This window comes from Sphaeramia orbicularis, chromosome 12 (assembly GCF_902148855.1).
Source record: "Sphaeramia orbicularis chromosome 12, fSphaOr1.1, whole genome shotgun sequence".
Classification (NCBI taxonomy): Eukaryota; Metazoa; Chordata; class Actinopteri; order Kurtiformes; family Apogonidae; genus Sphaeramia; species Sphaeramia orbicularis.
Window position 1 is genome coordinate 63,818,978 of NC_043968.1, and position 27,639 is coordinate 63,846,616.

Consider the following 27,639-nt stretch of genomic DNA (forward strand, 5'->3'; position numbering starts at 1 on the left):
CAGTCACTGGACAGACCAAGTGACTTCAACAGAAACTGATACTGAAAACTCACGGACGGAGTATCTCATTATTAGAAGGTTAAAACCATGATGGAGCTTTCCTATCAGTCGATGAAGGTCGCTCATCAAGCCAGGGAAGCGGTGAGTTGTTCAATTATGTGTCTTTGGGTGCGTTTTCCAGCAGACGTGACGGGCAAATGTAGTTAAGCTAACAAAACTAAGGTAGCACTGTTATCTTAGTTGACCTTAGGTTTTTTGTGTAACTAAACGTCCCAAATGAGAACTACACTAATGGAAAAATGCAGCTATATATACGGTCAGGAAAGTGTGTTTAATACAGGTTTACTGCAAATAATGGCGTGATTGTTACACTGTAACGGAGTACCTGTTAGCTGTTCTATACATTCATGGTAACAGTAACTCGGCGTGCACTGGTTGCCTAGATACGGCTCAGATGGTTTTCATCATACTCCAGTATTTTGTCGCCATCTTCTGGCTTTTTCTCATAATAAAAGACACGCACGTGGCTGCTCGTGAACCATAAACGCAGGTGTATGTAAGTCATTAATCACGGCTTCAGTCGCTCCATTTAACCTACAGTCTGTGATACTGTACGTACAGATTAGTTAGCTTATTTGTGTTTGTGTGTGTGGGAGGTGGCGGTGGGGTGGGGGGCTTCAATGCACTACATCCCACATTGTCTGCTATGACGTGATAAGTTAGGTGCTTTAAAAGCACTTAGTTACAGATAGGACATTTTGTTAAATTTAACTGATCTCTGCTTGCATGTGCATGAACCTTAAAGTGTAATTGGATGTGACAGTGTTACCATATTCAACAATTACTTGCATTGCAGTGATTATATGTTGATCAGTAAAGTAACATGGCTGTGTTATGTATTATTGCATACATGACTAAATACACTAAAACGTGTCCAAATTTTGTGGTGACAGTTTAAGCCACCAACTCTACCATAGATAGCTTTTTACAATAACTTGAAAATGCCTTAGAAATAACTTAAATCGCCTCAGGGAGAACATATTAATGCTTTCACAATTTCATAAACCTGCATGAAAATCTGTCCACAATGCCAATTTCCAAAGCAGATAATACTTGACTTTCCAATTATCTGACAAGGTCTGAGCAACAGACTGAAACAGCCCAGGGAGAATATGACAGTGCCACAACAATTTTTTGCAAATAACAAAAAAACATAAATCAAACTAACATGATAATCACTACTCCATCTGTGAAAATATTCTACTATGAACTTTTGGTATTTAAAACCTCATCTAAGTTAAAGTATGCAAGTAGAGTAAAATGTATCTGAAATATGAAAATTTTAACTTGTCATTGTGCAGTTAAGTATGTGTACGTTGCGTTTTACTGCTGTACATGGTCATATTCGAGCAAGATTGAGGTAATTTTAACAACTCTATATACTAATTTAATTTACAGCAATGCATCGTATTCTGTAAACTCATCATATGTTTTTAGGGCCAGAGTCCTGGAGAACAAGGTGACAGGTTTACAATTCAATATTTTAAAGATTTAAAATCATCAGAAAAGCAGCCCTTTTTTCAGCTTTGGGAGACTGCTTATTTATTTATTTTTATTTATTTATTTATTTTTTTTTAAATCAAATCCAATAATGTGTTCAAGAGTTTAAGAAAGTTAAGAAAATGGATAATTCTCTCACACCATAAAGTAGAATTTAATGATTAGTATGGACTCAAAATTGACTCATTTAGAGATCTATGTTTTCACTGGACAAAAAGATAGAGAAGTATCTAAGGCTGACTAATGTCAACGCATTGACTTAAGAATTGTTTTCTTATGAGAGTGTATTGAAGAAAGAAATAATAAGTAAAGCAGAAATAATCAAGTAGAGAACAAGTTCATCATTACAATTCAGTAAAGTATGTTCTGTTAATTTTATATATGACCTTTAACTGTCCTTGTTATTCATTTAGTTTTTAATTTCTGTCTATAGGCATAACACAAACCAGCAACTTTATGATGTATGGTAACATCAGGGCAACAGAGGTGTTTTCTAACTGCTTATTATTTCTGCTTAAAGGATGAGCTGAGGACAGAAATGAGGAGGAAGAGCCTCCTCATCCTCATCTATCATCACCTGCTGGGTCAAGGGTAAGTGATGATGCACTCTTGAGGATTTAGTTTGAGTAGGAATGGTACTGATGTTGCTGCAGCAGCACTGATTTTTTTTAGGTTCAAAAGCTGGACACAGTCTATGTAGGAATTTCCGATGTCAAGTGAAATAGTGACAGCAGGCATGGTGTAAAAAGAAACTGGCTCCATTATTGCCTACAGTACATGCAGCTCATCAACAAAAACACATTACAAGTAAATCACACCGTAATATCCAGTCCTGACCTTGTTGGTGAAACTTCCTGCCCTTTCCAGTGGGGGTGTTCGAGTATACAGTACATGTGAGTTTATGTGTGTGTTGACCAGCTACATGGCTGCAGCTGTAGCCTTGGACCAGGAGACTAATGGAGGTGTGAAGAAGTTCGAGGTTTGTGATAACATCGACCTGGAGATGGTGCTGATGGAGTATGAGAGCTATCACAACATTAAGTTCCAGAAATATCCCAAACTCATCAAAAAAACAGCAGAACCAGGTTGTTTTTACTACATTCAGAATACCTGGGAAGTACACATGTAATTGGTATGAAGTTTTAAGTCTGGTTTTGTCCTCTTTTGCATCTAGGTGATAGCCGACATATAAAAAATGGTGGAATGAAGAGGTAAGATATGTATCTACCATTGTCTTAAGTCTTAACAGGTTTTCCCTGGATCATCACTGGACCTACTGCTGTGGTCCTGCTTCTCCCCTGCCACCACAATTATTATTCATTTATCCATATGGTTGTTATAGTGATTATCATGCTGGATACTGGAAAGGTAGAGTTTTCTATTGCTGGTACTAACCACTGCAGTAATAGTATATCCGCTTTTGTACTTGGAGTAGTAGAATTAGCAGTTTTGGGTCATTGTACTAATAACAGCAGTTCCAGGTTTTAACAGTTATATTTCAGTTTGCTGTGCATCCATGTGTCCCCCACCCCACCCCCCCCCCTCTCTCTCTCTCTCTCTCTCTCTCTCTCTCTCTCTCTCTCTCTCTCTCTCTCTCTCTCTCTCTCTCTCTCTCTCTCTCTCACTCTCACTCTCTCACTCTTTTTCTTTTCCTCTATCCTTCTCTCTTTAACCCCAACTGGTCAAGGCAGACAACCATCCCCCAAGAGTAACAGGCCAAAGTATACCCCTGACAGGAATATACCCAGGGTTAAAGCAGCCTAGGCCAGATTATACCATATGCTATCAGTAGTATAGAGTGATATACACAAGAATTACTTAATTTTTCAACATTTTATTGGGGTTCAGCTTTGTTAGGTAAGCTAAGTGAGGAAGCTGACAAACTTAAATCTTAAAACTCTAAATTACTTTTATTACTTCAACCAGAAAAACCTTAATCAGCAAAAAATATGAGACTTCCTCAAAGATTACCAACACACTTCTCAATAGTGTTTACACATTAAAATAAAAGCACATCAAAAACAAAACATTATAATGCAATTGGAACAATAATGTTCTATTAATTTGACTGTTCATTATGTAATAAAAGTCGTAACATCCTGAAACTTCAAGTTGTAGTACTAGTCCTCCCTAAATTTAAATGTTTAAAGTTAAACACTGATAATAGAATAGAATAGAATAGAACAGAATAGAATATCTTTAATGTCATTGTAACAAGTACAATGAAATTAAAAGTGCCGTCCAAGCTGTGCATCATATACTATACTCAACTTACCTGACAACGCTCAACCCCAATAAAATGTTGAAAAATGAAGTAATTGTTGTGTATATGACCCTACACTACTGTTATCATGGGGGCATAATGTGGCCCGGGGGGTGGGGGGTGGGGGGTGGGGGGGGGGGTATCTTGGGTATATCCGCTTTAACCTCGGGTGTAGTCTGGTCTGGGGGTATATTTGGCCCGTTACACCGGGGTCTGCTCATGCCAAGTGTTTGCTCCTGAAGGTTTCTATTGGGAGTTTGTAAACTGGCTTATTAAAAGTCTAGTCTACACCAGCTATAAATGTAAAGTGTCATGAGATAACTTTATAATATGACGCTATATATATAAAATTTGATTGATTATCATGTTAATATCTCAGTAGCACATGAACACCATCCTTTTATTTTAAGAGTATCAACAAAGTGTAAAATAAAAACAACAACATGGCAACAGACAAGACATTCATTTGACAGGGATGTTGAAGACTATTGTTATGTACTTTGAATGCCAGTGTGCTACAAATGATTTCTTCCTTTATCTTTCCAGTGACAGATATCCTTTGTCTCTTCTTGCCCTTCAGGAGTTCCTGTTCAACTGTAAAGCCTCTTCCTAAAATCAATGCATCACAAAGGCCAAATTCTGGTAGCAGTGCCAAGAAGACGGCAGCCAATGCACACTTAAATGTATAGCATTAAATGCATAACAACTCACCTCCTTTAGTGGACTGAAGGATATATTTTGATGTACTGACTATTTATTCCTTAGGAGAATGGCTCCTCTGTTCTTCCAGAGTCATCAGAGTTTGGTCTTAATGTGTCCTCCATCCGAAACCTACCATCTGGGGAGGGAATCGTGAACAAAAAGGTTGAGTAATTCTTCAAAATTCTGGGGATGGGGATGATTCTAATGATCATATATTAAGTGGTATTCATAGAGGACTAGTATGACATGTGGACCTTCAGTAATTTGGAAATGAACCTCCTACATCTGTGTTTCATTCAGTGCATTTGCATGGGATAAGCAAAGTCTGTTTTGTACTTTGAATTACCGACATTATTCCTTGCTTCTCATGTCAAAGGCAGACTCACTCATATACAGTAACTGTTGGAAGATGGAGGCTGCACCAGCTGTCATTGCACAGTGTAAAAGTCTGAGGCCACTTTTAGCTTCATTTTTACAGGGCTGAAATGAGTGTACGTCAGTGGCGGCTGCTCATCTTTCAGACAGGGGAAGCTCATTGTCAGCTTACATCAAAAAAAAAAAAAAAAAAAAATTGTCAAGTTATTTAAACATAAATTCGGCCCTCCGTTCCTGTTTAAGAAAATGCTCAGTGACCTTATCGTACCAAGTAGGCGTCTTTTCCAGGGACTGGACCAGTGTCCTCTCAATGTCCAGCAGAACTAGGCTGCTTAGATTGCCTTGGCCCAGTGTGTTGCGAGTGTATGACTTCAGCCTTTTTAAACTAGAGATGCTCCTTTCACTCTGACATAGCCGACAGTTTGATTGATTTAACTATCTCCAAAACAATATTAAACTCGAACAAGAAATGATTAAATTATGTAACTGAAACAAGAAAACGCTGAAATTATGTTAAATTGAAACAAGGAAGTACAATGAGTGTGTTTTATTTACAGTGCAAGAAATGAACGAGTAATTTCGTAGTGGTTTCTCTCTCTCTTTCACAGCAAAATGTGCGACGGTATTAAACTGAACTGTGTCAGTGACGGAGTAGATCTGAAAATAGCTGTCAATCAAACGGGATTCAGTCTTTCGACCGACCCTCCAATCAGCACGTGGGATTGTGGCGTCCAGCCCGGCCGAGCTCCGCCCACAGCTCCATTCACCCCCAGAGACGCCTGGCGTCCGGGGGCGGGACAACATTGTGGCATTTATCCAATTACCGTCCAGTTTTGAGGCAATGAAAAAAACTGTTCCACTCAGTCCCATTGAAGCCCATAGACGCCTGGCGTCTACGGACAAATGCACTGAGCAGAGATCGAATGAGAAAACAGCGCAACGGGAATGTATGAGAGGTGAACAACATAGTGTCCGTTGGTTTGTGATAAAGCTGATTCTGAACGAACTCATCTCTGAGATGAACGTGTTCTAACACATTTGTAGTCAATGAAATGTCAACACAACTGTACATATTTAACCATTTAATTTTCGTAATTTTAGGGGAAGCCGGGCTTCCCTTGCAGTCTATGAGAAATTGCCACTGGTGTACGTATATACAGTGCCTGGCCAAAAAAAGTTGCACATGCAAAATTTCATTGCACCACCTTTGGTTTTGATAACAGGAGACATTCACTGTGACATCTTTTTTGCCACATAATACTTATCTAGTGTCACAATAAGGTTCATAATATTTTGTCCATCCATAGTTGCATTAATTTTTACCCTGCCCCCCAAAGGAGAGGCAAGGGGTATTGTTTTTGGTTTGCTTTGTTTGCTTTGTTTGTTTGTTTGTTTGTCAACACTCTAGCAGCAAAACTATTGGTTGAATTCATACCAAATTGGGTTTATAGATTGCTAGTGACCCAGAATAGATCTGATTACACTTTGGGAACACTAGGTCAAAGTTTACATTTTTTATGACCTTTTAAAATCTTTTTTTTTTCCCATTTACTTATAATGGGTGAAATTTCTCATGTCTGTAGCAGCAAAACTGTGGAGTGATTTCATATCAAATTGGTATTATAGATTGCCAGTGACCCGGAAAAGATGTGGTTACATTTTGGGAAAAGTAGGTCAAAGTAAAAAAAAAAAATTTACCAAATTTTTAAAATCTTGTTTTCTCTCCCATATACTTATAATGAGCAAATTTTTGAATCTCTGAAACAAAATTGATGTTTTTATAGTTTACTTCAAACTTGGCACATATATAAAGATATGCTGACATCAGCACACGCATAGACATGATGACATCAGCTGGATCGATGCCAAAATAAGCTACAATACGTGTGAGGGGCAGGGTTTGTTGTGCCAGGCTCCACTTGTTGATTATTGATGATGGAGAATTGGACCGCTGCATCAAGTCTTCATCACATTCCAAATTCAAGTCTGGATTTTATGGTGGCTAATCCATGTGTGAAAATGTCTCATTCTCCCTGAACCATTCTGTCACAACCTGATGATCCTGATCAATCCTGGCATTGTCCTCTTTTTGACATTAAAGACATGAGAGGCTACTTACTGCATAAGTTAGAGTTAAGTGACCTGTTACAGCTGAAGCATTATTTAACCACTGCAGGACTTACCCATGGAAGGATCTGAACAATTTGCTAGTTTGCTAGTTAAATCCAGGCAGTTACTTTTTTTGTCCAGGATGTTAATTTAACTCTAAATACAGTAAACATCCTCTCGTGTCTTTAAGGTCAAAAAGAGTGGACAATGCCAGGATTGATCAGGATCATCAGGCTTGTGACAGAATGTTTTAAGGAGAATGAGACATCATTTTCACTCATGGATTAGCCATCATAAAGTCCAGACTCAAATTTGGGATGTGATGAAGATTTGATGCAGCAGTCTGATTCTCCATCATCAATAATCAAAAATTAATGCAACTATGGATTAAAAAAATACTATGAACCTTATTGTGACACTGCAGGCATTATGTGGCAAAAAAGATGTCACAGTGAATGTCTCCTGTAATCAAAACCAAAGGTGGTGCAATGAAATATTGCATGTGCAGTTTATTTTTCATTCAATACGCACAGTCTTAAATGACACACAAAAAAATGGGCTTTAAATGGCAAAGTCACTATTTAGTGTGACCCTGTCCCCATGACAAGAACCAGCACAAACGCGTAGAAACATGACATGTGTTGAATGAAACCTGGTATCAAGCATCAGGAAATGAATGCAATAAATCTCATATTGTCTGAACAAAAGAGTTAAAGACATGTTAAGTGCTGAAGGTCACTCTAAATGCTAACACTTCGGTATATAGAAGCTGTTTTTTTTCCCCAGAAACTGTTTTTAACTACTGCACATGCTTCATATATATATCTAGATTGGATCTTAATATGGAGACTGAGAAATACATGTGTGGTTATTGTAACTTTTCCAAACCAACAAACTTTTGCAGAGTACCATTGGTCATCCATTTTATCCATCTTTTGCTTTCCTCAAGGATTCCAGTTTGATCTTTCAGTGAATATCAAAGTTAAATGGCAACATGAACCTCCTGGCTTTCCATTCAGATCAATTTTAAAACTTTCATTGATCATCACTAGTGCAGCCTTCACCACAAACCCAGAAATAGGCTGAATAAATGCATGGAGGAAACATAAAGTATAACCCTCACCCTAAATCCCATCAAATCACTGAGATGGTGATTCACATGGAACTGATATTACTCCCGGAACTCTGTGTTTGCTGAAATAGTGTAGTACAGTGGAATTTTATAGTACAAATTACAAACTTGGCAGTTTGCACAGGGTGAAGATGAATTCTGAAATCATTACAAAATCCCAGAGTTCTACAGTTAGTATTAGTCCTGTGCAAATAGGGCTTTTTGTTCTAAATATGTTTAAGATTTGGCAATGGATACTGCCACAGTACTGTGGTACAAAATATCAGTTTGTCTATTGCCACAGAGCCAATCAAAGGATCCAAATTCTGCACTGAATGTTTTCCCAGTGGCTGATTTATATTCATCAAAAACCTGGGCAAATTCTTCCTATGAGGCAAAGCAGTCGCCACATTTAACGTTGTTTGTCTGCATGCTCCCACCATCCAAAGACATGCACTGATAGGTTAATTGGTTAATCTAAATTGCCCATAGGTGTGAATGTGTGAGTGGTTGTTTGTCTCTATATGTCAGCCCTGTGATGAATTGGCGACATGTCCAGGGTGTACCCCACTTTTGCCCATAAGTAGCTGGGATGGGCTCCAAGTGACCCTAGTGAGGATGAAGTGGGTTCAGAAAATGAATGAATGAATGTCTGCATCCTGAAACTGAAAGTGTGAATAAGTGTGCAAACCAGCTTCTGGTAACTGGTAACCTACTCTTTTCCTGTAACCGTACAGGCACATGGCATGTGCGATGCTTATTGCCACAGTACTGTGGCAGCAAGGTGATAGGTTACAGGTTATCAGTCTACACATGATATAACGAGGGTGTTGATTGGCTCTGTGGTAATAGACAAATGAGCAAGTAGTCCCACAGTACTGTGGTAATAGCCACTGGGGTGGCTGTGACTCAGATGGTAGAGTGGGTTGGTGGTTCGAATCCTTGCTCCGACTGTCCACTTATATACACTACTGGTCAAAAGTTTTAGAACACCCCAATTTTTCCAGTTTTGTATTGAAATTCAAGCAGTTCAAGTCCAATAAACAGCTTGAAATGGTACAAAGGTAAGTGGTGAACTGCCAGAGGTAAAAAAAAAAAATACATAAATAAAAAAAAAAAAAGAAGAAGGTTAAAAAAACTGAAAAATAATGTACATTTCAGAATTATACAAAAAGGCGAACAAGAAATGGGTTAACAACTTAAAGCATTTCTGCAGCAATGGAAGTCGATCAAGCCTCGAAAGTTGGTGCTACCAATTCCTACAGGTGTCCCAACGTTTCTGAATTCCTTTCAACCCCCTCTGTCTGCATAAAAGTAGTGTTGGAACACACTTTGGTACCATACTGTTGTGATCATTATTTGAACAGTATTGTAATGCAGAAAGTAGTGTGTTACTATAAAAATGGAAAAGAGGAAAAGGCAATTAACAATAGAAGAGAGACAGACCATCATAACACTTAAAAATGTAGGTCTTTCCTACAGAGAAATTGCCAAGAAAGTCAAGGTGTCAATAAGTCCAGTTTCCTTCACCATCAAAAGGCACTCAGAAACTGGGGGAAATGCTGACAGGAAGAGGTCTGGCAGACCCAAAGCCACAACAGAATCAGAAGACAAGTTTCTGACAGTCAACAGCTTGCGTGATAGGCGACTCAAAGGACAACAGCTTCAAGCAGAGCTCAACAGTGGTCATAGTGAGCAAGTCTCAGTTTCAACTGTGAAGAGAAGACTTTGAGTTGCAGGTTTGATCAGTCCATAACACTTTCTTCCAGTCTTCAGTAGTCCACTGTTAGTGTTTCATGACCCAGGCAAGCCTCTTTCTTATTCTGAAGTCTCAGCAGTGGCTTTCTTGCTGCAACTCGACCCATCAAACCGGCAACTGGAAGTCTTCTCTTTACAGTTGAAACTGAGACTTGCTTACTACGACCACTATTGAGCTCTGCTTGAAGCTGTTGTCCTGTGAGTCGCCTATCACGCAAGCTGTTGACTGTCAGAAACTTGTCTTCTGATTCTGTTGTAGCTTTGGGTCTGCCAGACCTCTTCCTGTCAGCATTTCCCCCAGTTTCTGAGTGCCTTTTGATGGTGAAGGAAACTGGACTTACTGACACCCTGACTTTCTTGGCAATTTCTCTGTAGGAAAGACCTACATTTTTCAGTGTTAGGATGGTCTGTCTCTCTTCTATCATTAATTGCCTTTTCCTCTTTTCCATTTTTATAGTAACACACTACTTTCTGCAGTACAATACTGTTCAAATAATGATCACAACAGTATGGTACCAAAGAGTGTTCCAACACTACTTTTATGCAGACAGAGGGGGTTGGAAGGAATTCAGAAAGGCTGGGACACCTGTAGGAATTGGTAGCACCAACTTTCGAGGCTTGATCGACCTTCACTGCTGCAGAACTGCTTTAAGTTGTTAACCCATTTCTTGTTCGCCTTTTTGTATAATTCTGAAATGTACATTATTTTTCAATTTTTTTAACCTTACCTTTTTCTTTTTTTTTTTACCTCTGGCAGTACACCGCTTACCTTTCTACCATTTCAAGCTGTTCATTTAACTGGAACTGCTTGAATTTCAATACAAAACTGGAAAAATTGTGGTGTTCTAAAACTTTTGACCGGTAGTGTAACTGCAATCCATTTACCACTTTGTTAAGATTTTTCATGTAATCACTCTGACTTTGACAGTATTTGTATTGTCATCATATTTTTTTCTTTTGCATAAATAACTTGCACTGTTTTCTGTTGTCCTATGGTCAGCTGACTGAAGGCCGTTTGATGCATGATGCTGCTAAAGGAACCCTCAGTGACTCAGACCACATGGTAAACACTGGAGGAAATCTAAACCACAGAATTGCTTGAATATACTTATTACTACTACAAATCCTAATGATACTAACAGTCACAACTTTTATTTGTGCTGCAGGAGCGTTTGCTGAAGCCCCTCAGTGGCTTCTCTGGAATGAGTGGTGAGATGCGAGAACTGGCTTCTGTTATCAGCAGGGTATTAAATGTACACACACACCTGACAAAACACATCAAGATGAGGAGAAGCTGGTTTTATTTTCATTTCTGATGTAGAGCATTCATTCATTCATTCATTCAGCCTTTATTTAATCTCTTAGAGGCCTCATTTCTTATAAAGGCCAGAAACTACACAGAACAGTGGTCATAAAAACCGAAGATAATTCAGCAAGCAATAAAACCTGCTAAAGAAATAATTAAATTAAAGAAAAGACGATGTGATTAAAAATGATTAAAAATGATGCAATTCAGTGTAATAAAAACCATCCAGAATGATTAAAATATGAAATGTAAGTCAAATTAATTGGCTAAAACAAGAACATGCAAGTCAGTCAAATACGGTAATCAAAAATGCAATGTAGTATTCATACAGTATTGAGAAAATGGGTGATGTAGTAGTGGGCATGGGCACTAGAGAGCAGTGAAGAGCTTCATTGTGGATGACTTGATCTGCTGTATTAATGAAGGCCCAGGTTCTATCTATTTCCCTTATCTGATGTTTCATTCTAAAGGACACCTATTTACGAAAGACTCATCACACCAGGACATGTGTTCTGACGTGCACCACCTAACTGTGTGAATGTGTGTTTGCTCCAAAAAGGACATCTATTTGCACAGCCCCAATGTGCGGTGGGAGGACATCATCGGGCTGGAAGACGCCAAGCGATTAGTCAAAGAGGCCGTCGTCTATCCCATTAAGGTATGGCTGCTGCCAAAGCACGCTGGTATTTCAACACTGGTCGCCCGTCTTCGATTCTGAATACATCTCCTTTAAAGGGCCTAAAGAGAAGCTGGGCAATGGGGTCAGGCCAGTCTGTTAGGCTGACATTAAATCTATATCTGAGATAATATGGTAACACACATACTTAGATGGATAGGCACAGAGACAGGAACGCATACACACAATGGCATCTTAAATTTATATATACAGTCAGACTCACCTTTATTTTCCCCCTGCATACAGAAATGCCACACAAATAAGAGCTGGCACCCATGATTTGAGTGCACGCACACAGAAAATACATACACAGGCTTTTATCACCATCACCTAGACCTTTCTCATGGATATGATGACAACAAATCAGGTTGTCTGCATCCTCTTGACATTTACAGACAGAGATGAGGACTGATGTGTCTATCTCCTACTCTGCCGGCCTGTTTTATTGAATAACACCACTCCCACAATCCCTAACTTCTATGTCCATTATTATTCATTCCAGCAGTATAAGGTCAGTTTGGTGATTTGCCTCGGTTTACCACCTAAAATTCATATCAATTTATGGTATGTGATATTTCCAGCTTTAAGTCATTTTAATCTGTTTTCTTTTGCTCCTAATTGGTCTGCAGAAAATTAAAATGTATATCCATTTATTGCTTGAAGTGGCTAATGGTTTTGCAGCAATTAATTCTTCTTGTATTGAACTATAAGGTGTTTTATCACACCTTTGTGTTTTATATAACTATGTAACATTATTTGTTTCTGGTCCCTTTCATACATTTGCCCCATCCTCCACCAGTCTCTCTTTACCCTTGGATGCATGAGTGTCTGGACCCTCCACTCTTCCATAAATGGGTCAAAAATGACCCGTGTTAAAAGCACTGTGTTTTTGTAGCACTTTTGTCTCATTAAAAGTAATAATCAGTCAATCAAATTTTATTTATATAGCATCACATAACAAAAATTATCTCATGACACTTAGCATTTAGAGCTGGTCTAAACCAGACTCTTAAACCAATCATTTGTATTATATTTTGCTCCACAAAAGAATTTCACATTTTAAATAATTTTTTACAATTTTTAAATGTTTTTTCAAAATATTTTGAAAAGCAAAGTGTATATATAATAACATATTAATAACAGTATGTAGTATATATTATATATCAGCAATAGAACAATGACTGAGTCCTTCAGTTTTGCTTTTGATTGAATCAAAGATTCAGATGAAATTCCATTGAAAATGAAGGTGGGTCATTTTGACCCACCTATGCAATGTTGGGGTAGTAACTCAAAACTACAATTTCATAAAATTTATAAAAGGTGAGTTAAAAATTTAAAGAGCAACATATCAATAACATGTTGTTTGAGGAATAACTGGAATATGAGATAACTTATTACAAAGATATTGCAAGAAAATAACCTCACCAGGTCATTTTTGACCCTCTTATACACCAAGAGTTAACACAATTTTGATCTCCTTTCCCTACTAGTCCTTTTGAACTGTGCTTCTTTATTTTTCTTCACAGTACCCCCAGCTGTTTACAGGAATCCTGTCTCCATGGAAGGGTTTGCTGCTTTACGGTCCACCAGGTAAGATGCACCTGAGTCAGGTTTAGTGATGAAATTCAATGGTATTTGTATAGTCATGACATACATGACAATAAACAGGGTGGTTTTAGTATTAAAATCTAATATCCAGGAGTCAGAAAATTTGATCTCAAAATCATACGCTTAGTGCTTGACTGAAGTCTGAAAATAAGTCCATTGCATCAAAAAATATGCTCACATTAGAAAGGCTTTAGAAGTTGCATGTGAAGTCAGAAGAAACATTAAACCACTGTAAAAAATAAAATTAAATAAAAACAAAAAAACACACACACACCAGTAAATGCCTGCTATCATCCAAGTCTGACCCCAGTGCATCTAGACATTAAATTAGGACATAAATTGCATTGTTTTTATTGTAAAGGTCCTATTCACACATAGGTACTGGTAAGACCATGCTGGCCAAGGCTGTGGCGACAGAGTGTAAAACAACCTTCTTCAACATCTCAGCCTCCAGCATTGTCAGCAAGTGGAGAGGAGACTCCGAAAAACTAGTCAGGGTAAGTCATTATTCCACACAAACAAAAGTATTAGAAAGCATTTATTTGGTGCTGTTTTAAGTAAGGACAAATGGCAACAAAAACAAACACTTGCATGTCTCATACTGTGTATTTTTGAGTTTGTGTAACTTGATACATTTGCAGGTACTGTTTGAGCTGGCCCGGTACCATGCACCATCCACCATCTTCCTGGATGAACTGGAGTCAGTAATGGGCCAAAGAGGAACCAGCATGGGGTAAGATGAACCACTAAATGATAATGATTTTTAGCATGGCTGTTATGTCTAGTGAATAGGGACTAATAGTTATTGTCCTGCTGTAATTGAAATATTTTCTAGCCATAATCATAACACTCATAGATCAATAAAAGCAGAAGTCCATTAGTCCTGTATCATTATAGACAGTGCACTGTATAAAGACTGATGTAGTTTGGTTATTATGTCTTGTTGATATAAAGTGCTTTGAGTATCTGAATGCACAGATCCATAAGAAAAGTGAGGGCTCTTGTTTTCAGAGCTGAGCATGAGGGCAGTCGTCGCATGAAGACAGAGCTGCTGGTTCAGATGGACGGACTGGCACGATCAGACGACCTGGTGTTTGTCCTGGCTGCCTCCAATCTGCCCTGGTAATGCCCTGACATGAACACACACTTCAGAAATACAAGCCAATGGCCATCACTACTTTTTTAGTCAACATTACCAATTCATTTACACATACAGTGAATAACACATATAGTACATAATACAAATCATCTACCAGGCTCAGATTATCCCCATGACATATAGGACACAAGATGATGGCAAAGTTCACTCATGGCTGCTCTGTTTTGTTCCTGAGGGAACTGGATCATGGCATGCTGAGGAGATTAGAGAAAAGGATTCTAGTCGGTCTTCCCTCGTCACCAGCTCGCTGTGCCATGATCTCCCACTGGCTGCCACCTCTTAACTCCTCTAGAGGGGTGGAGCTACGAACTCAGCTGGACTATGAAGCCCTTGCAATGGTATGCTACATGTAAAAGCACCTCTTAAATGGCCTTCGCTCAGACTGTTTTACGTACCATAGTAGTAGTAGTGTAGTGGTAGTAACAGCAGTAATAGCCATGTTAAATTACATATTTTTTTCCTTAAAAAACTCTCCGTGGTTCAGATCACAGGACCTTAAACTATTTAGCTCTTTGCTTCCGCCTCTGAAAACATCTAACCATTAAGCACTGACAATGTTCTGACATGGTTATAATGACGCAATTTACGTGTCTAGTGTTTTTGTTTAAAAATTTTAAAAATGAAACTCAATGTGAGAATGTAATGTTTCTTTACCCATTTGTCTTTTTACAATGAGGAAAAACATGCTCAGAGAAAATTACATTATGGGAGTTTCACATTGTTTAATATGGTTTGTTTTTAATGCTTTGTTCAGTTTCATTTCACAGAAAAAGTCCATGTGATCAAAATGCATCACTATTGCCGCATTTCCACTACGTGGTACCACCTCGGCTCGACTTGGCCTTTTTGCGTTTCCATTACGAAAAAGGACCTGGAATCTGGTACCCGGTACTAGTTTTTTTGGTATCACCTCCGCCGAGGTTCTAGGACTGGGGAACAGATACTAAAACGTGATGTGTAAATACTACAGACCACTGATTGGTCAGAGAGTTGTCTCTGTGACAAAAAACAGATGCGGAAGTTTACAGTAAATATAGTGGTAGGTTAATTCACATGATGACGGCCTGTAAAACTACACCACGGTCAGTCGAGATTCAGTCTTTGGTGGCCAATGTAAAAATTCAGCATGAGCTTGACGAGACAACATGCAACTAACAAGTTTATCTGCGACTCTCTGAGCACACGACATGGAAGTAACGCGCTGCATCGCTATGACATCCAGGTATTGTAAAGTCGGTAGTATCCTACAATGAAACGGTCTCCAGGAACAGGACCTGGTACCCAAGTCGAGTCGAGTCGGTTCCACATAGTGGAAACGCGGCATTAGTGTGAGATGTTTCAGGAGCACAAGCAACAAAGTAAATACAGCAGTGAGGTGTGTGTTCTGGATTACTGATTATTTCTGTGAGAAAAACTGTTATTTAGTATGGAGGAAAGGCAAGCTGCTCCACATCCCATAATGCAAAGCACGCCTGGATAGAGGAGGCATTCATCGCACACTGTCAGAGTAAACCTGGCTGTTCGGCTGTATTGAGGTTAGACAATGTTTTCAACAGAACCCAACTGAGACCACCTCCTCTAAAGCATCTCAGTGTGGTCATTCTAGCCCAGAGTGTGATAAGTGTATGAGGGGAAAAACACACTATGTTTCAGTTCACCAGACTAAAGACTGTAGCTCTTGAACGGGTGTGTGTCTGCTCTAGGAGATGGAGGGTTATTCTGGGTCTGACATCAGACTGGTGTGTAAGGAGGCTGCCATGAGACCAGTTCGCAAGATCTTTGATGCTTTGGAGTCCCATCAGGATGGTAGGATGGGACACATAAGGACTGACACCCACCTCATCAAATCTATTCAGAGATCCATGTCTTTAAACTAGTGTCTCTGGGTTAAATACTGAAGGAAATGTGACTGTTGTTCACAGGAAACACCAACATGCTCCAGCTGGAAACTGTCACAACGGCCGACTTCCTGGAAGCGATTGCCCACACCAAACCCTCGGCCAGAAGCCTGATGGACAGATACACAGCATGGGAGAAAGAGTATAAATCTGTCTAGCAGACATTTGGAAAAGACTTTTACATAAAACAAATTCCTACTGAATTTACAATTAACCACACCATCTTAAAACAGTAGTCAGGAGGCCTCTGTTGTAAACACTCCTCCCGTTTATAGACATAGATTTGAAAAGACAGGAGACCAAATCTACAGCTCTGTGGAAAAAATGAATTTTTTCAAGGTTTTCTGAAAATGTAAAACTTGAGGCAGATTTGGTAAAATCAAATCAGTCTTTTAAGTACAATTGTTCCTTATTTTCTTTCCCCTGAGGCTGTAATAAAATGAAAGTAATAAAGGGAGAATCATATCATTAGCCTCACAGCATAATTGTCAAGTCATATTTTTTGGCCAAATTATATCTGCATAACTTTACTCTACCACTGCTGCTTCATTTCATCACTGGCCATGACCTGAAAAAAATTCGACATAAGCAGTTATGCTATGAGACTAACCATATATAGAAAAGAAACTTTGGAAACTTGCATTGATGAACCCTCTAATTCATCTTCAACATTGGGATGCATATTTGCACAGAACCACAGCTGTGGATGTGGATGACTTCCATGAATGAGCATTTAGACTTAATAGCCACCACAGGAGGAGCAAAACTCCTCTTTAATCCTTATACACAAGCTTGACTATTGTTTTAAGACTCAAAAATAGTGAATCTGTCCTCGAAGCACATGTTGCTATTTCTGAAGAACTACAAGCAAATCACATACAGTAGATTTGTGTGATTACCTGTAGCTCAAAGCAGGTTCTTCAGGATGTGTTCAACAGCGTCTGGGAAACTATCACATGTCAGGTGAGGTGGAGGACTTATTTTATTCTCATCTCCTTCTCTGTATTTACCTGAAAGAGAAGGAAGACTGACATGAGCTTAAAAGCATGATCATACTGGACAGTGGTTGGTAGAGGGGAAAACTTTAATAACTCGCCTGTTCTGACTAGAATACCCAACATCCCTGCGTTCTGAGCCCCACCGACATCATCTCTGGCGTCCTGAAGGAAAACAAACAGTACTCGAGTTGACCACAAGTTTTTCAAACTGCACAATACTGTTTTCTGATTATTTTAAGAATTTGTGATGTAATTAATATTTTTACCAGCAAATTAAAGTATTTATAATAAAAAAAAGAAAATGTTAAACTTGTTCTTTGAGCTAAAAAGAAAGACACATGTAGAATACTTTAGCGTTAAAATGTGCTGATCCTTTACTGTTCAATTGAATTAACGCATCCCATACTTACATCTCCTATCATGACGGCTTCATCAGGGCAACATCCTAAATCAGACAGAGCCTGTTTAAAGGGCACAATGGAAATAAACAGGCCACATTTGGAGATAAAGGAGACAAACAACAATCTCAATCAGAATATAGAAAATGTGTGTTTGGGGGGGTTTTCCCATAACTGACTCCATATTGTTACATGAGAATTAGACTTTGGTACATTTACTCACCCAGTACTACTTTTATGGCAGTTCCAAAATGATTTTTTTTCTCCATTTTTAAATTTGATGGGATTTATCTACATTTATTCTATTATGCTCAGTATTTTGCATTACTAAGTGAAAATCAGGTATTTTCCTATATTCAATTTACTGATGTAGATGTCCATAAAAGCTGAAATTAAAGTTGAGGATTATTATATCAAAAATAGAGAAAATGGAAGAAAAAGTTTACTTTTTCAGTCAAATATATCATTAACTGAACATAAAAACAAGTGTCTCCATCCACTGTCAATGTTCAATCTCCATGGGTTTTACTGGTGAATTCAATGTTGTAGAAAAAGATGGTATTTCCACGGTGACTACGGAAACCGAACATCCAAATGGGTCATACCTGATGACCATTAAAAGATGACAAACTGTATTTTACACCAATTATTTACATGTATTGATAGAATTAGTGGATCAATAGGTATTAAACATTTTAGATCAGTAAATGATTTTGGTCGCCAGTGGATGTTTGGGTCTTTATGGGTGAACAACAGAAAAACAGTTTCCTACCTGTGTGAAAAAAGTCTTTTCAGGCTTTCCCACCACAGTAGCCTTACAGTCTGTGGCATACTCCAGCCCTGTCACAAAGGGCCCGGGGCCAAGGGCCAAACCATCTTTACGCTTGTAGTACCGGGCCTTATGGATGGCAATGAGAGGCGCTCCATCCAGAATCATCCTGAAGAGACGTTCAGATAATTAACACACTGTACTGTGTTTGTACTGAAAATATTTTAAGGCTATCAGAAAAGAAAAGAACGATCTACAAAATTACTGAATCTACAGATTTTAAAAGGTTATAGATGGAGACTAAGGTTGCTCAATGACACAAAACGCTCATGTGAGACTCAGGATAATTAGTAAAAGAACCAGCACAAAAAAGTAATGGGTTAAAAGCTTAGCTGGTTTCAGTTTTTTACATCCAAGTTACCCTACCCATTAACAAAAATAATTAGTATGTGCATCTAAAGATGTAGCCTACCTGAAAGCCTTGTTAAGTGTCTGGTAGTTGAAGTGATCAGGAGCGAGTCCAATGACAATGGCGTTTGGTTCTGATGTGTCAATACCTGTAAATGGAACAGTTTGTGTTACAATAAGAAGTCATATACAGTAAAAGTGTCTAAAATAAGAGTAGCTTGAGCTGGACATCTTATCAAAGTAATGATTAGTATTAGAATTAATTGATTTACTCATTTTTAAGTAACATAACATGCTGCACACTTTCAATACTCCTCGGCCAAATTATTGCCCAATAATTTACATTAGATTGTCTTTGTGTAGATTTGGTGCAGAAATCTCAGTGCATTCTTCAGATAATATGATTATGTAGTTGAAAGGACATGTTGCCATTTGACCTTGAAAAAGTAGGTCAAGGTGATTTTAAATAGGCTTCTGCTCCATGCCAAGATGCATACACAGAATAAATTTAGTGCAGATATGTCAATGCATTCTTCAGATAATGCGATCACATTGTTGAATGGACAGACAGATGGACGAACAGACAAATGATTACAATACCCCTTTGGCCTGAAGTCAGCCAATGAGTAAAACACAAGCTGGCGCCAGTAATTGATTGATTTAATGTCTTTTCACACTGAATATTTTTGTCAGAATTAGTCATTTGGGTCCTAATGATTTCTCTCTAGTCCTAATAAATGTTCTTAATAAACTCCATACTACATGCTGTTAAAAATATACACTATTCTGAGATTAAACTGAGGTGGATTTTGAAGCTCTCAGCTGCGGTCAAAAATACTTCATGCTCTGCTTTTCTTTAGAGATTGACAAGTAATAGTTATGAAAAGACACTGTGTCCTTGGAGACACAGAAGTGTAAATTTAAGTATATATATATATATATATATATATATATATATATATATACACACACACACACACACACAGTTTCCAACCAGTGAAGTCTTCCAGTGCACTGTCCTCCACCAGCAGCAGAGGTCTGTGTTGTCTCTGCTCCAGCAGACTCCTCGCTGCACTCAGAGATGTGAAGATCTCCTTTTCCTGAGGACGAAATTAAATGTTCTCTTTCACTCTAATTACAGTAACTGTATCTACAGAATATGACTTTAAATGAGGGTCAGACCAAGAAATATTACAAGAGATCAAACAACTCTATCAACAATATTCCTCGTGACCCATTAGATGTTTCTCAATATCAAGTAGTACGAACTCTGCATATTCCCACAATCCACCACAAGATCAAGGTCAAGTTTATTTCTATTGCACATTTACAAAACACAAATTGCCGTATAGGTAAAAATACTAAATATGATAAAACCAGTAAAAATATATAGAAATATCAGATGTACTAAAACTGATAAAAAAGCAGATACACAATAGGATAAATAGCATTTAAAAACACTACCAGAAGATAACACAAAAGTCACACACTCATTAAAAGCCAGTGCAAATAGGTGCGTCTTTAAAAGAGACAATGCAACATCATGACTCGTATAACTATACATGCCACGTTTAATTGGTGTGTTATCTGTACGCATTATAAACTTGTTCACGCTGTGTGAAATACCACACATTAGGGTTAGGTTTATGTGAACCGGAGATCTTGGCGTAAATTGACATGTGATCAAATGGCATTGAATAACATGTGACAGGTTGAAACTGCGTATGTATAGCACGCTAAATGCCATAAGAACTGGCGTGACATACAACATGATTTCTTGAGATCAGACTCAGAAGAGATGTAACATGCTCAATGGATTGTGCACATATGATATGTTGGGTCAGACTGTTCCAGAGCCTTAGACCTGCCACAGAAAAGGTTATGTTGCTTTTTGTCTTCAGATGGGCTTTTGCTATATCTAAAAATCAGGTGATTTGAGGATTGTGTTTCTCTGGGCGGAATGCGTACAGGTAAAAACTCTGAAAGGTAAAGGGGGGGGGGGGGGGGGGGGGGGCATTCAGACACTTAAAAACATACAATAAAATCTTAAACTAGATCCACAGCATGTCACTCAATTTGATTTCAGTACATTTATACTACTGTTAACATGTCATTTATATTTTTATACATTTTGTATGTTCTTCAAAACTGGATAAACACATTTCATTGAATCCCATATCAAGATAATAAAGGTGTATTTCTCACTATTCTGCCTTTCACACATGTTCCAACATTATATCACATGATCTCATAACTTCCTCTACTCAAAAAAATATATTTGTGGTAAGTTGTCACAGAAGCCGTCGTTGCCTTTGAGAATAAATTGACACTAGCACAAAATGCATCTGGGGATATTTGCCAGCCACGTCCACATGAGTCACCAACCAGTGTATCCTTGGTTTAAGCTAGCAGACAAGAACAACATCCGGGAATTCCATCCCATCTTGGTTTGTGCAACCTTTTAAATGGAACAGTAATTGGGCCTCAACTGATGACGTTTCAAGCGATTGTGAGAACAGAACAGACAAGAGCATGTATTACAAAACGCATACTGATTTAGTGAAACAGGTGTGTTAAATGTGTACATGCAGTAAGTCCCCCTTACAGATTTTATTCATGTGTTCTACCTGAAGGTCGAAGTTGAGATTCTGAAGTCTTTCTAGTAGATTTCTCTTACTCTCTTTTGTTGTGTTGGTCACAAACTTGACAGCAACCGATGCCTGGCGTAACCTGAGGAAAAGGAAACATTTGGAAATTAAAAGTATGTTTGAAGTCATAGTATTAATGAATGAATGGTACAATAAACATAGAAGATTCCAGGTTATTAAAAAGGTGAATATGTTTTTCGCCAGTTCCTACTTTGCAACACGATAGTGTGTGTCGCTCACACAGTACTGTAAAATACCATGTGAGCAGTGGAAGATCCTTTACCTCACGAAGAACTAGAACAACACATGAAAATACTCTGGTACAGGTCAAAGTTCTGCATTCAAAACCTTAAGTAAAACTATATGCATTTTATCACCAAAATGCAAATCAAGAATGAAAATTCATTGTTGTTGTCATTGTGCAATGCAATGCTTCCTGTCAGTGTTTCACAATTAGATATGATGCTTTTTGATTAATTTCTCCACTGTGGATGTTTAAGGTTGATCTCAACTGGGCTGTTTTAAATTCCATTATTTCAATATTTTATACTGTAAGACGTTTTTGTAGCATCATGGTCCTGTAAGAATGAAACAAAAAAATACACACTCAGATTAATGATTGATTAATGATGCATTTCCAGCAAATCCAAGAGGATTTTAAAGAGTTTACTGAGCTTAAGGAGGAGGAGAGCTTTCTCAAATCATGCAGGAACAACTCTTTCTCTAGTTTATCATAATATTCAAAATCAGCACATTTGGAGAAACATGAATTTCACTAGACAGGAAGTGGAGTAAAAACTGCAAAGTGAAAATAAACTCAAGGTATCAGACAAAAGCAGTGAAAGATGTAATAAAGAAGTATAAAGTTTAATAACATTGAAAGGATAACAGCTGAGGTGAAAGTGCTTAATTACATTCCCTCACTGGTTGAAATACAAAAAAAAAAACAACCCAAAACAAGAAAAGCACTCGGAGAGTGCAGACCTCTGCCAAGACAGATCTGCCCAACCCCCCCCCCCCCCCCCCCCCACCCCCGATCACCACCAAAATTTAATCATTTCTTCCTTGTGCCAGTCTCAACATTTCCTGAAAATTTCATGAAAATCTGTCCATAACTTTTTGAGTAATCTTGCTAACAGTCAAACAAACAGACAAACCCCGATGAAAGCATACCCTTTGCTGCTCCTTGGCAGAGGTAATGAATCTGATCACTAGTTTCAGAGAACAAGATTGCTGAAATGTAGACGTTGGTGACCTTGACTTTGACCCTTCAAGGTCACTCGAGGTCAAAGGTCATGAGCCCAAATGAAAGTCCATATATGACTTCCTATCAGTGCTCAATAGTAACTATATTGATATCTCTAACCATTTACATGTTAATAAATCATTAAAATACAGACAATTATAAGTAAGGTCAATTTTTAATATTTCAAAAATGTGTCAAAAATCCAAAAATCTAAATTGCTCAAAACTGAACAAAATTTGTAGACATTATCCTAATGAAGCTACACATAAAATTTGAAATGAATTTGACCAGTAGTTTCGTCAGAGAAGATTTAAAGAAATTGCCAACAATTGACACCATGTCGGACACAGCGCCTTCACAATAGCTCCTGGTCAATCAGCTGTTGAACAAAAAAAAAAAAAAAAAGAGTGTTTGTCAAGCTCCTGATGCAAAAAACATTTGACTTGTCCCTCTAATCAGTGCCTTTCCACGTTTTTGTGTTTTCTGGTACCTGTTCAGGGCTTCCTGTGCCCCGGGTACAGCTGTGTCCTCTATATGTAGAGTCCCACTCAGGTCAATGAGCACCGCCTTCAAAGCTCGTCTGCCCGCCATGATGGACACCTGCAGAGGGACACGGGTTGAACCAGGACAGAAGGGACAACGTCAACAAACTGAGGACTTGACAACCCTCAGATCTCAACACTATAAAACTGCCTCCAGTGCCTTGTCTGCTGTGATTTGTTCATTAAGCAGTTACTTTTTCCAGATTGTGGTCACCAAGCTGCTTGGACCACAGTCTCTGATTAGGATTTGATAAAATGCTAAATACGGTCAAGGTCCACTGTAAATGGGGCTTTACTCAGTTTTAAAAAAGCTTATTCTTTCATAATAATTTCATTCTTTTACAGATTACATGTTCATAATCATAATTCACATTGGTGAAATTTAGCAGATTAATGTGTTGTTCAAAGCTACATGAGAGGATTATTCCAAGGTTTTCAGAAGGCGTTTATGGTTTTCTGCCTAGAATATAGATTTTTTTTGGGGGGGGATTGTATTTTATTGGTATTTGATAACCGGCTTTATAATCCCTTATTATTTAGACATGCTTGGATTTCTGTCATGTAGTTATCAATGTGACAGTACAATAATGCTCTTATTATCCACCAAAATAGCTCTAACACACACACACACACACACACACACACACAGCCTACAGGTCACATATCTATTATGTGAAGCTTATTTCTGTATTTGTGGGGTCATTTCAGGTCGAGTCAGGACTTTAATCAAACAAGCTTCATGTACTCAACAAGAAGTGACTATAGTGTAGTTCAGGGCTTCTTCACATATTAATTTATTCATAGCTGCGACAAAAATAAAGGTTTTTTTTTTATCATGTTTGGTTTCACATAAGTTAGAATACATATATATATATATATATATATATATATATATATATATATATATATATATATATAAAATACACATTTGACATTAAGTTCCTGAGGGTCCAAATTAGAGAAAATGCAGATAAACTCTGCATTACAAAGCCCATTGACATGATTCAAGGGTCAGCAGTTACATTACATATATAGATATGCTTGGTTCTGGTCTTTGAGGGTTAAACATCTACATAAGTAACATGGAGCAGACTCATTAATGCGTTAAAATTAATCAGTAAAAATATATTATATAGTAGGAAAACACTGACAGGAACCATTCTAGTGCAGAGTTGACTTTTTGCACATTTTGCAGATGGCACAACAATTCTAAATGCACATCTTCTATCTATAGTGTAGTATTTCCAGATTTTAGTAGCAGTACTTCTACTTTAACAAAGAATCTTAATTCCTGTAAGACAACACACCACAGCTAATAACTAAAGCACATTCAGGAAATATAAATTCAAATGGCATAAGTACCTAACTTACAAGCTAAAGTCTTTATAATTGCCAGCATCGTCATGACTATCCACCTGCAGGTTGAAACTTGTCAAAGCTAACTTAGCATTAACTGCATGGGGAGCGTTTCACGTCTACTTTCGAAATAAGAAACTTCAGCACTGAAATAAATTACTGTGATTTTTTTTTTTTTTACATCAAACAACATTTAGATATACGAACAAAAATGAACATTCAGAAACGTATGAAACGGCAGAACTAACCTCCAACAGCTGCAGACTCTATGCCACTTCCTAAGGTTTCTTCTTCGTTGGTGAAAATGACGCATTTACTTCTTGGTTGTCAGTGCTGACCCCTGTAGCCCAGATACCGCAACTGCTTTTGTTTTCCCTAAATTCTAGTTATTTCGGATGGATTTTCATATTGTTTTCGAGGTTAAAAAACATTTTGAAAATTACTCTCTTCCTGTGATATTCCTCTCTTTTCTTTCTAACTATTATTTTATGTTGTTCCAATTTCTAGACCATAATCAGATAAGAGGGTTATCTTTAACCACTTAATCACTCATTAGAAAAATGAAAAACATATGTATCCTATTGCACTAACAACCAGCAGATGCATGGCATTACCAGGTCTTTTAGGGCAAATAGATTTAATATGGTGGGGGTATTATCAAAATGATAACATGCTCTCTGCACGATGCCAGACAACACACATTAAATCCTCTTTGCATGTTAGTAACACTGTTGCTCAGGGTTTTGGTTTTTTTTTTTTTAGCTTCCAGTTTTTGTTTTTGCACAAATATTATGTACCACAGATAACAACTGTGAAAAACAGGCTGTTGAAAATGCAATCTTATTTTTGAGTGTTGCCTTTATAATCCCTCAGTGAATATTTGATGCTTAAATCTTGTGATTTTACTAGTTTTTGTTGTCTTTTTCTTTTTCCTACTGTCAGGCATTTGTTACCTCCGCCAAGGAGGTTATGTTTTTGCCAGCGTTTGTTTGTTTGTCTGTCTGTCCATGTGCAAGAAACTCAAAAAGTTATGGACAGATTTGGAAGAAAATTTCAGGAAATGTTGATACTGGTACAAGGAACAAATTGTTAAATTTTGGTGGTGATTGGGGGGGTGGGGTGGGCACTGATCTGCCTTGGCGGAGGTCTACATTCTCTGAGTGCTTTTCTAGTTATCTCTTGTTCAATTGGAAAACAAACATGATAGCTAATGAAGGATTTAAAGCTTTTAAGAGACAGAACTTAGAAATCTTTGTTTAAAGTACAAACACACTCTTTATCACCTTTCCTAACTTTTTATGTCACCTGTAAAGTGCAGATACTCATTCATGTAGTTGACATTGATCGCTTTCAGATTTTACCCTGCTCTAACTAATCACAGATCAATGTGGCTTTACTGTGCAAATCTCCCCGACAAACATATGCTTCTAATTCCAACAGATCCCTTTTCCCTCTCTCACCCCTCCTCTGCATATTTTGCATCAAAACTAATGTTAATAAAAAATATTTGTGGGACTTAACAGCACAGGAAATGTTGATAATTCACAACATATGGGGATTATAAATCATGCTGAGCTGGAAGAAACTGACAAATATGATGAAGAGGGAGTGTAAAGCAGCCTTGTCAAGCGAACTTTTGATTTTAACCTGTACTTTTTTTTTTAACTTTGGCTGAGGTAGAAGTGCTGCTGTTGATATATTTCCTGAAGAAAGTAAAGACTAATATGGATATTTGCATTCCAATGGAAGAGTTAAAACACTACATTTATTTTCACAATTGTTTCTTCATCAAAGTCTACAACTAAAGAGCAGAAACTTTTATCCAAACTTAATTTTCTCCAGACATTTTCCTTCAAATTATCTGATAAAGACGTTAAAATAATCAATTTATTGCAAGATAAAAACACCACAACACAATTCCAACAATGTTGGTAACAGTGACAACGACACAAAGATGTCAAATATGTGTTCGGCAGAGTTACTTGAAACTTGTATCACTACCCGAATTCATCTAAGTGACACATTACAGAACATTTGATCAACATCAACCCTCCAGTAGAGCTCTAGCTGTATTTGTGAGGCTTTTTCAGAAACATTTTTTCCTTTTAGTAATAATAAAAAAAGTTACATATGAAGACATTATAAAATAAAAGATTCCTTTAAACATGTAGTGATGGTAAAATAAAAGTACCACTGACGTTTTAGTCTTCCTCGTTTTAGGCTTCCTCAATTGAGAACCGGACAAGCTAGGGATTTCTTTATTCCTGTAGCTATTAGGAATCTGAATTCACTTAGTTAATGTCTAAAAAAATTTTATGTGTCAGTTTTTAAATTTTTTTTATGTGATTATTTATTTATTTTTTAATGCTCATGGTCATTATGGCAGTTAACTTGTGTACTGCCCTACTGGACCTTTTTTACTTGTGTTGGGAAGGGAGTGGCTCCATTATGTGTTGTCCTGTATTGTGTAATTTTATTGTGGTGGCATCGAGTGGTGCTGTTTCTGTGTATGTGGTTTTGTGTATGTGCTTATGTGTTCACGATCCCTGCTGCACACCGAATTTCCTTTCCTAAGGATAAATAAAGTTGAAAGTTGACCATAACAGTGACTATTTGTGTGTTCAATGTAGTATCAAGAGTTAAATAAGCATCTTAATTTTGTTCTTTTTGTTTCTGTTGCACTAAAAAAAAATCAGACCAGGGTCCAACACAAGCCGTATTTTAGGCCAAGGTGAGTAAAATTCATGGG

General features: G+C 37.7%; 2 protein-coding genes and 1 long non-coding RNA gene across 3 annotated transcripts; 1 reads left to right on the forward strand and 2 right to left on the reverse strand.

The window, feature by feature from the left end:
* Nucleotides 1-17,417, forward strand: katnal2 (katanin p60 subunit A-like 2). The gene is made up of 16 exons (XM_030148805.1): nt 1-141; nt 2,081-2,151; nt 2,479-2,645; nt 2,735-2,771; nt 4,404-4,506; nt 4,589-4,687; nt 10,879-10,941; nt 11,045-11,122; nt 11,744-11,842; nt 13,387-13,450; nt 13,847-13,965; nt 14,110-14,201; nt 14,480-14,590; nt 14,803-14,965; nt 16,331-16,433; nt 16,550-17,417. Exons 1-16 carry the CDS (start codon nt 88-90, stop codon nt 16,681-16,683), a joined length of 1,557 nt encoding a protein of 518 aa, XP_030004665.1. The 5' UTR covers nt 1-87; the 3' UTR covers nt 16,684-17,417.
* On the reverse strand, nt 11,015-27,320 carry LOC115429411 (uncharacterized). The gene is made up of 3 exons (XR_003936776.1): nt 26,827-27,320; nt 14,513-14,519; nt 11,015-11,026 (listed from the first exon to the last, which is right to left on the reverse strand). It is a non-coding gene; the product is annotated as an uncharacterized LOC115429411 (long non-coding RNA).
* Nucleotides 16,502-25,159, reverse strand: hdhd2 (haloacid dehalogenase-like hydrolase domain containing 2). The gene is made up of 10 exons (XM_030148811.1): nt 25,139-25,159; nt 23,483-23,594; nt 21,726-21,828; nt 20,093-20,198; nt 19,163-19,247; nt 18,694-18,859; nt 17,934-17,984; nt 17,622-17,685; nt 17,425-17,535; nt 16,502-16,635 (listed from the first exon to the last, which is right to left on the reverse strand). The coding sequence occupies exons 2-9, from the start codon at nt 23,581-23,583 to the stop codon at nt 17,432-17,434; spliced, it is 780 nt and encodes a 259-aa protein (XP_030004671.1). The 5' UTR covers nt 23,584-23,594; nt 25,139-25,159; the 3' UTR covers nt 16,502-16,635; nt 17,425-17,431.
* Nucleotides 27,321-27,639: the final 319 nt, after the last annotated feature.